The sequence below is a fragment of the Typopeltis vanoorti genome, chromosome 15, assembly GCF_054136105.1.
Source record: "Typopeltis vanoorti isolate ZY-2024b chromosome 15, IOZ_Tvanoo_1.0, whole genome shotgun sequence".
NCBI classification, from domain to species: Eukaryota; Metazoa; Arthropoda; class Arachnida; order Uropygi; family Thelyphonidae; genus Typopeltis; species Typopeltis vanoorti.
The window spans coordinates 10,452,222-10,466,210 of NC_143563.1; the positions used below are offsets into that span (position 1 = coordinate 10,452,222).

The 13,989-nt window shown below is 36.2% G+C and overlaps 1 protein-coding gene across 1 annotated transcript in view; it reads left to right on the forward strand.

Annotated features, from left to right (window-relative positions):
- The window catches only part of LOC150098377 (ovochymase-1-like), a 126,894-nt gene extending 115,276 nt beyond the window's left edge, over window positions 1-11,618 (forward strand). Inside the window, exons 11-16 of the mRNA XM_090405173.1 lie at window positions 4,722-5,501; window positions 5,624-5,697; window positions 5,786-5,907; window positions 8,078-8,334; window positions 10,969-11,117; window positions 11,213-11,618. Of these exons, the coding sequence (XP_090261299.1) occupies window positions 4,722-5,501; window positions 5,624-5,697; window positions 5,786-5,907; window positions 8,078-8,334; window positions 10,969-11,117; window positions 11,213-11,374 (1,544 nt within the window). The 3' untranslated portion in view covers window positions 11,375-11,618. The remainder of the gene's footprint in view (window positions 1-4,721; window positions 5,502-5,623; window positions 5,698-5,785; window positions 5,908-8,077; window positions 8,335-10,968; window positions 11,118-11,212) is intronic.
- The last annotated feature ends 2,371 nt before the right edge of the window (window positions 11,619-13,989 follow it).

A 13,989-nucleotide genomic window follows, 5' to 3' on the forward strand; every position in this document is an offset into this window, starting at 1 on the left:
CTGTAAACCTATCATATATTTAAGGCTATAGGTAGGCTAAAGATTCTGCTCTATAGATTTAATGGAATTTTCCAAGTCACTTCAGGTCTCCATTAAGCAGGTCCACATAATAACATTTGCAAAACGTCCATGATCAGGACGGAATTTGAACCTTTTTTTTCGAACCCCTCTTAAAAATGTCGCACAAGCATTATTCAAATACACCTTTTATAAAAATGAAAAGCTTTCCTGGAAATTTATTTCCTGGAAAATTTTCAAATTCACCACTAGAAAACGAAATTTGTTGCGAGAAAATTCTGTAGTTAATAAATATCAGAGCTTTTGTTTCTGATGTACTTAACGCAATTCAAATAAACTTTCCTAACTACTTTTGTAAGTTTGCAAACGAACAGAAACACATACTCACTTAGCTTCCAGACAATCTGATACATTTGGGTATTAAACTGAGTTTTCAGTTGACGAGCAAAATGCTTTCTTCGATACTACTTCCCCTATTAATGAGATTCAAAGAAAATCATGAGACATTTTATGTGAGAAGTGTAAATATTCGAATGTTGTGGGTATATGACGTAATGGGAACTGAATTTCCAGCTGCCCTGGGGAATCACTTGTGTCATGTGAAGGCCAACTATCCCATTTTCAAGGTTAACTTCATCAACCCTTTATACAAACACGTTTCATGGGGAACTGTTGTAAATCTCTGCCATATGATAAGTCACAGTGACGCATTTAATAACCAAACCACACACTACGCCGACTTTATTGCTCCTCTATTATAAAATGTATTTACTTAGCCCAAACCGGATGGAAAAATACTTCAGTGGGGATATTTGATTTTTATTTATTTACTTAGTATTTATTTGCAACAATTGAATTTCAGTGGTTTAGTTTAATTTCATTGACCACTAGGTGGCACTGCATACGCTTATCAAATTTGGAAATTGTAAGAATGTGCGGAATTTTTCAGTCGGTTGAAGAACTTTCCCAGTGGGCTAGAAATCTACCGCAGACATGTACGTGACCTTCACCCCCTCTTCCCCCACTTGATCTGACAAACTGGTTTACTGGTGTCCAACCATGACAGCAAAAATGCGTGACCGTAAGACAATTTTGGGGAAGTCGAAATGGTCTCTTGTAAGCTCTAGAAGCCCTCATCGGTCATCACACTGGGCAACTGGCTGCAGCAGAAGAAACACCTTAGGAGGGAGGGCTGGTCTGCATATCCAGGTGAGAGTTGAATTAAATAATATATTTTTTAAATGTTGTTTATAAAATAATATTCCTTGATTTGTTTAGAATCTTTACTCCATTATTACTATAATCAACGATGCGTAATAATGAAATTTTCAAGTTTAAAACAGCATTTTGTTCTGACATTAAGAAAACCTGTTTACAGCCGTATATATTTGGACAATTAGTTGTCTTTTTCATAACTCAAACTGGAATGTAGTCATTCCACTTTACGTCAGTTTTATGTCTAAGATTATATTTAGTCACCTCGCAACTATCTTTTTTTTTCTTTTATTTCTTTTGTAAAGAAACAATTATTTCACTTAAATATACTTTGGATAAACTAATCTACAACAAGTCTTTTCCTGATGTGACGGATGAAGGAGACAACATGCGGTATCTGACCTTTCGCTTCACCTTTATATCTCCTCTGCTCTTTCCCACATAGAAGAGCTCTTTAGAATCGCTTCCATGAAAATACTTCATAATCCAAGTAGCATCGGGTATTATTTATGTTCAACAGATGTTTCTTGGCACTTCTAGCTCCCACTTTTAGGATTATACTTTTCATATTTAGGAAGATGTTCTTTTAAATATCAGAGTATAGGTGTTTTCTTCCCTTATTTTTTATACAATTTAATCTGCTGCAGTCTATTTGCTAACTTTATTCAACTGAGTTCAGCATTTTTTGATATTAATAATCTTTAACGTGTTTTGTTCCACGATAGATTTGAAAATGGCGGTCCCAATTAGAGTTTTGGTCGTAGTTGCTGTCTGCGCATCAGTGTTAAGTAAGTTTTATTTAATATATATTCACAGTTGTTGTTGATTTAGTGTTCCTACTGTAGAAGTATATTCTCTTTTATTTATAAAATATTTTGAATATTTTAAAAGTATATAATTAGCAAATACATTTCATGTAATTAGCTGTAACAGAAAGGGAAAGAGAGATTGGTTTGCTTTGTCTTGAAGAAATAGTTCGCTCTTTCAATGTAAAACTTTAAGCTCTGTCTGTCTCTTTCTTTCTTTCTGCCTATCTGTCTGTATGCCTTTCTTTCTGTCTCTCTCTTTCTCCATTTGTCTCTGTGTGAATCAGCATTACAATAATGTACTGATAGAGTTTGTGCATAGATTACTACTGTAACCATGGATGGATATTAAATCCCCATAGTAATTTGAAGAAAGTATTAGTCTCACTTGCTGATTTCATTTATTTTCGTTTTATTTAACTAAATGGATTGGATTAACGCCAGGAACTCGATACAATGAGAAACAAATATGTGACATAATTTATGGGATTATCCAAGTTCAGGAGGAAAACCGGAGTTTCCTGAAAAACCCCTCTAATTCCCCGAAGACAATAATGAACTGTTTTTTTTTTTTTTTTGTAATTTCAAGCCATAATCAGATGTAATGAGCATTACTCAGACGTACATATTTTTAAATTACAAAATACGACACTAACAGTACGAATCTCTCTAAAAGTGAAATTATATTTATACATAAGATTTCTAATAGATCAAATGTCCTCGCCTACGAATTATACAGAGAAATACCACCGAGTTTGCATTTAATGAAAGAAAATATAATTAATATTAAACTAATATGTAAGTCCACAGTGGTTTGACTGTTTGTGCATATCTTTAGGAGGCAGATGATTTTCATCCTCAAGTGTAGAACCACCTGCTTACAGAAGGACTGAAGTGGCTTAAAAAAACTTGGTATATAGAGCAGGGTTTGTAGATTATTTCACCCCTTAACTCACCCACAGTACTAATGTACTTTAAGTTTACATTTCGTGAGTGGGATTATATAAACTTATATTTATGTATTGCTATTTATAATATTAATATTTGAATCATTTTAAAATATTAACGTTTTTAGTTTTTCGAGCTCCTGTAATTAGCTGGCAATCTACACCAAAAAGTCAAGAGACCTATAAGTTGTGTATTATACCACTGATAAAGTACATTATTTAAGTAATATCCATCGTATATCGCTTTTACATGCTGTCATACTCATCTGACACCTATCTAATAGCATGGCCATAAGCTTGTATCCAGCTTACTAAAAAGAGAGATAAGTCAGCAATCAAACTGTCTTTCCATTCCCCTGACTTGAGTATTTTTAAAAGTGCTAGTGAAGGTTGTCAGTTAGCATCTTAGCTACTTGAATACCCATCAGTTAATTAATGATCACCAACATAAATTCCGCCACATTTCGTAAAGCAGACCTTACCGACCTTCGGAGACAGGCCATGAAAAAGATTTAAAGAAACTCATCTTGTCTCTGTTGATATTTCCAAGACATTTGATCGAATCTTGCATCGCTGCCTTCGTACCATCCTGTGGTCTGCTTCCTGCCCTTTTTGAGTGGATGGATTGCCAACTTCGTCTCTAGTCGTTTATTGCAAGTCATTTCTTTTCATCAGAAATTCTCCTCAAATTTTCATCAAAAGAATTCTCCCAACCTTGAAATATATTTAAAATAGCTATTTTTGCACACTGATTTTTAATAAAAAAAACAAAAATTGAGTTTACTTTATTGTTTATTTATTATTCTAACTTCTAACGAAAAGGAAGAATAGAATATTACCCCAGTATCTAAGAAACCGGCTAATTAGCAACTGTTATAGTCTTCTATGAGCAAAGCAACAGCTTGATAAATAAACATGTGATCTACTGAGTCATAAATAACTGTGCTCAATCTAGAAATTCCTTAGGACGGCCCACAAAGAGTTGGTTATCTGTAATAGGGGGAAACTGGCATAGGAAAATACCGATGGAACATGAGATAAAGGAGAAAAAAGGCTGTTACCACTGTAGGATTAAGGATCCCAACTTTCCCCCTCCTGGGACGCTGGGCCTTGAGGGTGACAAGGTCTTAATAGCGCCTTTAGTATTGGGGGTCTGCTAGGCGTCAGTTGCTTAAATATCAGCTTTGGGTAATTACTGTAGTCGTTTTCGCCAACCATCTTTTACTACTTTCGCTCCACAGATGGTAACAGTTTAACGAGTTTTCTAGTTATCTTATTTAAATGAGAAATATAATTGTAAAAGAAAGTAAAAAGACTGTAATGTCTTTTTTTTGTTTAATAAAAACTTTTTGTGGTATATTCGGTTTGTCGATATTTTTGTTGTTTACTTTTGGGATTTTTCAGCTTCGTTTTTTTTTTTTTTTTTTTTAATTTCCGTAAATGGAAACCTGTATTTAGACGTGTAGCTTATTATTTATTTATTTGTATGAGCGCCTACTCATTAAACATTGTAAACCTATAGCAGACTAACATTCACAGAGTATCTAACGCCTATCCTACCATGCCTGGGATAAGAGTTGGATAATCTGAAACTTCACTGGAGCTTTATCACGTCATTTCAAAGCCTCAACTAAGCAAAGATGGTGGTCTTATATTGAATATGAAATAATCTATCACCTAAATGAATTTATTACGGTTGTTCTAACGAAAGCTAATTTCTGTTTTTCATTCCTAGATGGCGCCAGCTGCAAGGAGTGCTATTTGAAAGGTAATGCCAAGGGTGCTTGTGTTCCTTTAGGTCTTTGTAAAGTGCCATCTGAACAGGTGCGCTTTCCATGCGCGGATGTCAGCCCTCCTTCCGTCTGCTGCCCAGTTTCCGATTCAGTTTTTGGCAAACGAATCCTCCCTCAGCAGTTGTTAGGAGTTTCCGGGAATGATTCGCAGCTCTCTAGGGTTGTCAGACATTCGGACTACCACGAACATGACAGTTCTTCATGGTCTGGTCATGATCGTCTACAGCCATACAGACGTCGGCCATACAGAGGAAATCCACGCTATCCGTACGGTGATCACTCTCCCAGCTGGGGTCATGGCGAGCCCTTACATCACGACCATCACCACCACCACCACCATTCGTACAGTGATTATGATGACCATTACCATCACGCGCATCCTGACGAGTATCACCACGACCACGGAACTGATCATTACCATCCAGCGGACCACCACGACCACCATCCTCCCAGGTATCCTCCGCGTGATTCTCACCGCCGTCCCAGTTACGATGAGGACCACTATTCTGCCTCTTACAAACAGGATACGGAACGAATACGAGGAGGAGACAGACTCCCTCCGCGTGATTCTCACCGCCGTCCCAGTTACGATGAGGACCACTATTCTGCCTCTTACAAACAGGATACGGAACGAATACGAGGAGGAGACAGACTCCCTCAGAAGCAAACGATGGAAATCGTGCAGCAGGACAGTCCCGCTGCAGATGAGGAGAGGGAGCAAAGTAAGTGTTCCTTTCCATAAGCTTTTCTAGGATGACGTCATAACTTCTGTCGTAACAGTTTTCTTTAATATATTCCTCTCTTCCCCAAATCTTAACCCTTTTTCCCCCTTCTTTCTTTTAAGGTTGTGGACGCCATAGGACTTCCACTCTGGTGGCTGGAGGGAAACCTGCTCAACACAATGCCTGGCCTTGGGTGGTAAGTTACGGTGACAATTTTATTCTCTTGCCGTTAAGCCCAAATAGGGTGATGTCAAACTCATTACGTATCTTTCATTTCCTATTAGGTTGCCCTTTATCAGAGATATTCCGGACTTCAGCAAGAAAAGTTCATTTGTGGAGGATCGCTCATTTCCACTCGCTATGTTCTGACAGCAGCTCACTGCGTGACACACGAAGGGAAAAATGTGTAAGTATGATTGTCGATTTATCAGTAAGATTCCATTAAAATCTCTATAGTGAATATAGGATGTTTATGAGCCAGAAGCGTGTCAGATATGAAAAACAGAGCGTCCATAATAAGGCCAAGCTACATGAGGTGCTGCTCACCTCATATAACCTTCTCAGTTTTCTGATAACATGACAAGACATGTTTTGGTTATTTTGCACCAGAAATACGTTTCACTTATTAACAGAATCACAGGAAGTAAGTAACATAGCGAAACTTGTGACAAGGTGCTTATGATATCATGCGATTAAAATGCAAATTTATTTCTTGATGCTCGTCAAAACTTTTCTACACTCTCTGTCCAAAAAGAAACCGAACGTTTCGAAAATAGAAGAAACTATTGGGGCCGCCTGTTGTATTTTTTTATGTCGAAAGCGACAACTTTTATTAGTGTTGTATCAACTGCTTATGCCATTTGTTTCATTACAATACGAGTTAGTGCCAAGAGTGACAGTGTGTTTTGACGAACGGTCGGAAAATGAGTTTTAAACAGAGAGCTGCGATTGACTTTTGTGTTAAACTTGGTAAAAGTTTTACCAAAACGCACCAATGCTTCAAAAAGCATATGGTGATGAATGCTTATCCTGTACTCACGTTTTACGAGTGGTTTAAGCGATTTCAAAGTGGTCGTGAGACGCTTGAGGACGAAGAAAAGCTGGGCCGTCCAAAAACTGGACTGAGCGAAGTTAACATATAAAAAGTGCCTGATTTCATCAAAGAAAACCCTAAGTCGTCCGTGAGATTAATTGAAGATGAATCGGGTATTCCAAAATCAACTGTGCACAACATTTAGACCGAGAGTTTGGGCCCTCGTAAGTTGAATTCGCGATTCCGACGACCAAAAAATATATTGAATTGAACACTGCAAACACCTCATTAAAACCGCTCGTAAGGACTCAAACTTCCTTGAAACGACCGTTACTGGTGATGAAACTGGTGTTTTGAGTGTGAGCCCGAAACAGAGTATTGAGTGGAGACCACGAAGAGGGGCATCCAAGAAAAAGTCGCTTGGAGAAGTCAAAAGTAAAGACAATACCGATTTGTTTCTACGATTCCAAGGCATTATCCACAAAGAATTCGTTCTGCTTGGACAAACAGTCAATGATGAGCTTTATCTCGAAGTTTTGAAGTGATTGATAGCGAGAATTCATCGCGTAAGCATGAATATCGTGACGACTGACCTTTCGTCAAGACACATTGTCACTCTTGACACTATAACTCTGCTTCTAATGAAACAAATGTCATAAACAGTTGACACAACATTAATGAAGGTTGCCGCTTTCGACAACAAAACGATACAACAGGTGGCACCACTAGTTTCTTATATTTTCGAAAAGTTCGGTTTCTTTTTGGACAGAAGGTGTATTACAAAAATGTAGCAAGCCAGATTGAAAATTAAGTAATTTATAAAGATATTAATTTCTTCATAGTTATGATAAATGCCTCGCCTGTGAAACCTCTGTCAAGGCCATTTTTACAGTCCAATGCATTCCAGAGAACACTGAATAGTTCATACTTAAGGGAGGATTTTTTTTTTCTACATCACTTTATCAGATAAGATCAAGATACTTATTACTTCATTCAAGGGAAATCTTTTCTTATGAAACGCGTAAAAATCCCTTTCGCAATCAATCTGTTTATAGAAGAAATTAATTCTCAACGAAAACATTTCTTTGAAAAGATCTGAAGTTATTTTAGCAACTAAGAATATTTTTAGATGTTTGTTTACTTGGGAGAAACCCTTATAATATAGTCATCCACTGCTGTTCTGTTTTGATTTTGATCTTCAAACTAAAATATTTGTGACTCATAAAATCTCGCGAGTGATTGGCAATGGTTATACAAAACAAAATACGTTAAGAAAATGTTAAAATGTACTTTAAGGAGAGACACAAGGATAAAACAAGTAGTGTTATTTTTATTTTGATTATTTATTTTTATTGATCTTCTAAGTCACATTGCCCTATAAAATAATTGGCCCCCCAGATAAAATTTATTTTAAACGATTGTTCTTAAGTGAAGGAGCTTGCGCTCATGTTCATCCGCGTCGTCCCTTACATTTCTGCAAATGCAAATCACAAACAGATCCAGATTTTATTTATTTATTTATTACAAGCTTTTTTTCTTTCAGGCCGGCATCATCTTTCGTGGTAAAAATAGGGAGCAGAGATCGAGAGAAAGGCGAGAGCTACTCTGTGGAATCCGTGCTGCCACATCACAATTACTCCACCCAATTCTACTACAACGACATCGCTCTTATGCGACTTAACACAAATGTCGAATCCAGTCACGAAGTTCAATCCATTTGCTTCCCTTCTGCTTTTAGCGAGTCTGACAACTTGGTGGGAACGAAGGCATCCGTTGTTGGATGGGGACTGACTGCAAACAGTAAGTACTTCGCTTTCTATTGTATAAGTCTAAACTACCGGAAGCAATTTTGCGTGGATATTAGATTAGACTCATTACGTCACACCCTTCACGCTCTTGTGGGAGAAGGTTTAATTATGCCAAAATGAGAGAAATTCAAACATAAACAAGTTTGAAATACAAAGTACAGATGCCGTCTTTCGATATGACTGAGAGGGTGGTATTCATCCAGCTGTTTCAGTAACGCCCAATAGCTTCATGTTCGATGTATCGCGCTGTTCCACGTCACTTTTGACCCCTCCATAGCAGTGGATTTATTATTTTATTAGTATTATTACGTGACACCTCCAAGGAGTCCCAAGACTCATCGAGGGAGGGCACCTACTCTACACGTCTCAGCCACTCAATCCTCCTACTGCGAACCACATCATTTACACCAATGCCATCTACTGCCCACCACCACCACTAGTATTTTCACAGAAAATCACAACATTCATGCCCACGACATGATTTGAACCCGCAGCCTTTTGCTGGAGAGCGGATACGCTAACCACTCGGCCAACCAGAACGACCTTTTTTTTTTTTTTTAATTGTTTCTGTAAAGGCAAATATTCTCTGTTTCGTTGCTTCTAATAAGCAAATCACTCCAATGTATTTTTTCTCCTTTTACCCTTTAGTTTAAAAAAGACATTTCTAGAGCAAGATTTCATTTCGGGGACTGCGTAAAAATATAAACTAAAATAAAAATAAAAAAGAACAAAAACTCTTAGCACACCAGTATATTAATGCATATAGGATTACAGCCTTTAGTGGACTGAAGTCACATTCATAATTTACTCAGTGAAAAACACCCACAATCAACAGTATACTTGTGTGCTCTGAAAATTTTAATGCCTGTTTTAATTTTGTTGTGATATAAGGTGCAACGAATCAGTAGATTATATCACGTGATGTTTATCTTTTTTTCATTTATTTTAAAAGGAAGTAATATGGCTATTTTTAATCTTGTGTCTAGTTTGATAAAATTGTTTATGGCTAAGTTAGTGTTGAGATTAGGTCTCTCCAAATAAGGAAATATAAAATAAAATTAAGAAAAGGAAAAAAGTAAGCAAAACTAAAATAGAAATTCAATTAACACACATATTTGTTTTTAATGATAATGTTCATATAATATAAATGGTTGTCTCTTGTATATTGACCCTTCATAGCTCAGTCGGAAGAAACGAAACTCTTCGGTCGAAAAGACCTGGGTTCGATTCCGATCGAACCCGTATGTGAGGAACCTTTATCTGGTCTCTTTCGACGAAAGGTGAGTTAGACGGTCTCGTAGAGAGGTAGGGGGTGTTTTTTTCTCCCGGTAACTCGGATTTTTAGTGCCTCAAAACAGACAAACCGCTCCCATTAACACGCACGGCTGCAGTCATAAATACTTGCGGCAAGGAAGACAACAGGAAACCACCTTGCTTCGTAATCATCTCCCTAATATGGTGTCATATCGCCACCCCCACCAGCCACAAGATTGAAGGGAAATACGGGATATATCCTGCTCAAAACAATTAGGGAATATTCTTGTTAAAATTATTTCACACTAAAATGCATAATTTGTTATCTTTGTAATAAATATCGATTATGTAAACAATATCTCCTGAATTATACTCTATCCCTAAGTAAGAAATATTTATTCATGTATCAAGTACCCAATGTTTATTAATATTAAATTTTTAATTTATTAAAAAATTAATATTTATTAAATTTATTAATTATTTTTTTCATTTGAAATAATTATTTATTTATAAATTAATGATTAAATTTATTAATTAAGTTATTGACATTTATTAATTATTTTTTAATATTAATATTAAAATAATTCACTAATTGTTTTGGGCAGTGTATATATTTGTAAAAAACTGAACGCAAGTACGTTGTGTGTATATATATACAGTAGCGACACCACGGTCGAAAATCAGCTCTATCAAAGTTGCATTGTTTGACAGATAGAGAAAAGGATATGCAAGCAATCAATAAATGCAAATTAGTTGAAGTTCTGACAGTAACAGTTTAAGATAAATAATTATTTATCTTAAACGCTTTCGTAAACAATGAAATTTGGTACCATTAATATTGCTAATAGTCGTAATAACTGGCAACTGGATTATATTTTGCCTTTCAGGTTTGGTTAAACATGCATAAATTATAAATACGATGGTTGTTCAATATTTATAGACCTAGATGTGCGTATCTTTATTGATCAAAGTTTCCTTAATTCGAAATCAGGCCTAAATTTTCCTGCGTAGCTCACATGAACTATTAAATCTCCAGTTTGTTAAAAATACGTTAATTAATTAATATTTAATAAATAATTTATGATTAATTATAAGTTAAACTTTGTTCTTTAGATATTGAAGTGATCCCTTTGATTAATTTTCTTGAGTATTTCAGTTTAGTTTATGGAATTCGCCAACTTAACTAATCAGCAATTGATAAATAACTTTTAAAGGTGTAGTTTGCTTTATAAAGTTTACATGATGTAGGTAGTTTCAATAGATCTAACTTGATCTTAAGCATTAACAGCGTATGCTATCATTACAGAGAAGATAACAACGAAGTGCTTTATTCTGCGAAACAAGTTCAAAACGTTTTTATTCTTATTTTCAGACGAGGAACTTCCGGTTCTGCTACAGGAGATCATAGTCTCCGTGTTGGAAAACGAGGAGTGTTACCGAACTTACCAGCGGAAGCATCTACGGAACTACGGTCACGTGTTGTGTGCAGGACAAGGAAGAAGAAACCAAGGAGCTTGTGAGGTAAGTCTCTCTCTCTCTCTCTCTCTCTCTCTCTCTCTCTTTTCTGTTTTTTTTTTTTTTTTTTTTTTAGTGCATGATTTTCTTTATTTTTACAGGGAGATTCTGGTGGTCCTCTGATGGTAGAAAATTCCAACAATCGCTGGAGTATTATTGGAATCGTTTCTTTCGGACATGGATGCTCCGATCCGGGATATCCCACAGTGTACACGAGAGTATCGCATTACATGGACTGGATCGAGAGTAGTATTCGTCGTTGAAGTATTTTTTTTTTTTTTTTTTTGCAGTGAGGAACTCATTCTCTGTAACCGCTGCGTGTCGTGCCGAAAACTCTTTCCATGAAACTACCTCAGTGGAATAGTTTGAGCTTGTCTGCATGCACCGGGAAATTTGAAAGTGATTTTTAAGTGATTGAAAGGAAAATTCTGACATTAAAAGGCTTAAATGACAAAGGCAAAAAAACACCTTATATGGCAAAAAAGGAATCTTCTATTTTTGACTTGTTCAACAATAACACGCCTTCTGAGCACCAAGTTCTATTGTCAGGTGCTCAGATTCTCTCTCTGAGAACCTGAGCACCAGCACTGCTAAAGCATTAACACGTGACTTTCATTACGCTATATGTGGTACAAAAATACATTTTTCCTGGAATAAGTGACGTATTCGCTAGAATCTTTCTGAGCTATCTTTGTTCTCAATCTCAACATTAAAGATGAGACTGTAAGCTTTCATTCGCTTTGAATGGATCCCGTGTCGTCAAAAGTTAGAACAGAAGCAAGAATTAATGCAATAATCTACTTTAAATGTGATTAGCTCGAGCTGACGTAATTTTATTTTTTTTTTTATTTGCGGCTATTTATTTTCACTGTTGTTATTTTATTGTTGAACCTCGTATTCATTTAATAAAGGAATTCATGTTTGCATTGCTATCCGATCTGGATTGGAACAGTAACTTCTATCGGATCTGGAGATGCTTGCTTTCATCTCTTGCCAACGCAACCAAACTGTAATTTAAATTAAGCAATAAAATTTCTCCAAATCCCAACAGAATTTGTTGATCACTTTACTCTGATTTGATTATACAATCGTATGTGCTCTACGAAGTACACTGCGGAGCCAGGAGTACAGCAACTATACTTACTTTGGATAAAAGTGTCTACAAAATAAATCTTAAACTGAGGGGAACACATGATGTTACATGCGACTGTTGTTATAATAGGTAGTGCAGACTACGCATTAGCAAAAATGCTCTCCAATTCGAGAACATTTTTGCCCACGAATTGGAGAGCATTTTACTGTTAGAAGGTAGACGTGCATAGAAACCAAGAAGGCAGAATCTTCTTCTGGTAATACTAACTGCAAACGGAACTGGATTAAAATGCTTTAATCTAAACAGTTTGTTGTGCGACTAACTTTAGTCGACCTGCAATTTTAATGGGCTTTTCTAGGTTCAAACGAGTATTGCGGTGACTCTATGAGAAAGACGTAATATTAAAAATCCTTTAATTTTTAATAAAAAGCCTATGAATTGTAAACAAAACAGAACAGGGAGGGCATCCCCACACCATGATGACACCAAAATTACTCTGACGCATGTCTCACATTGGACAATTACCATGGTAATACTCTTCTGCACCCTCCATACCTAAACAGACCCACCTATTTAAAGAGTGGAATCTGTCTGCGATAAGCCTTACCTCCCTTCTTTTTAAACTCCAAATTACATTTAAAATGACATCCACACTCATGCTACACCAAAGTCCTTATAACCATAGTTTAGTTTGGAAGTTTTTTCCACTTGGTTAGACTATTATAGTCTAATAAGATTAGACTATAATAAATTTAGTTTAATCCTTTATCCAAGTATAAGAAAAAAAAGCTTGGCCTTAAGTATCTTCAGGCATGAGGCAACTCGTTGCAAAGGTGGAGCAAGCTAACATCACTCCTATCTCAGTATCTTCCATAATGCAAAACACATCTCCTTTCGGATATGTATAATGTTATGCATTAAGAGAAGGGCCACTACCCAGACTAGTTTCGACCTTTATTGAGGTCTCTTCGGTGGGAGCCAGGCCCAGGGATGGTGATACTAAGGTTGAAGCAATGGAGAGGTCATATTTATCTATACGAGTTGCCAAAGGGCTTCCAACATCTTTCTCTAAATCCAGAGTAATTTAATAATAAGATAAGACACCTTTTGGCAACTTATATAGGTAAATATGACTTCTCCATTACTTCCATCTTAGTATCACCAATTCTGGGTCAAGCTCCCACTGACGAGACCTCAATAAAGGTCGAAACCGGTCTGGGTAGTGGCCCTTCCCTAAATGCACAGCATTATACATGTTCGCAACGATATGTGCTTTGCATTATGGGAGATACTAAGACAAGTAATGATGACAGCTTGGCCCACCTTTATCACGAGTTGCCTCGGTCCTGAAGATACTTCAGAAGCAAACTTTGTTTGCTTAAGCTTGGATAAAGGATTAAACTAAATTTATTATAACATATTTTAGTTTATTTATTCCTCTTGAGCTTAAATTTTCAGACGTATCCATTCTTACTAACAATTTATTAATATTTTTTATATAATGTTAGAAAATCGAAAACAAGGTGATTGCCAATAACTGTCCAATAAATAACGATTTTTTTCCAAATACATTGATTCTAATAACCAATCAAAACTAGCAACGTCTTTACCTTAAAAAATAATTAACTGTAGGAACTAAGTACGATATATTAATTCGAAATGTACTTGGAAATATTAAACCATTTCTCGTTTAGAATTAGTCACTTACTTCTTTTCAACTTAAATGGTGAAGTAGACGTCAGTGATATTAATTGCATGCTAATCTATCCAGCTGTTTCAACTCTC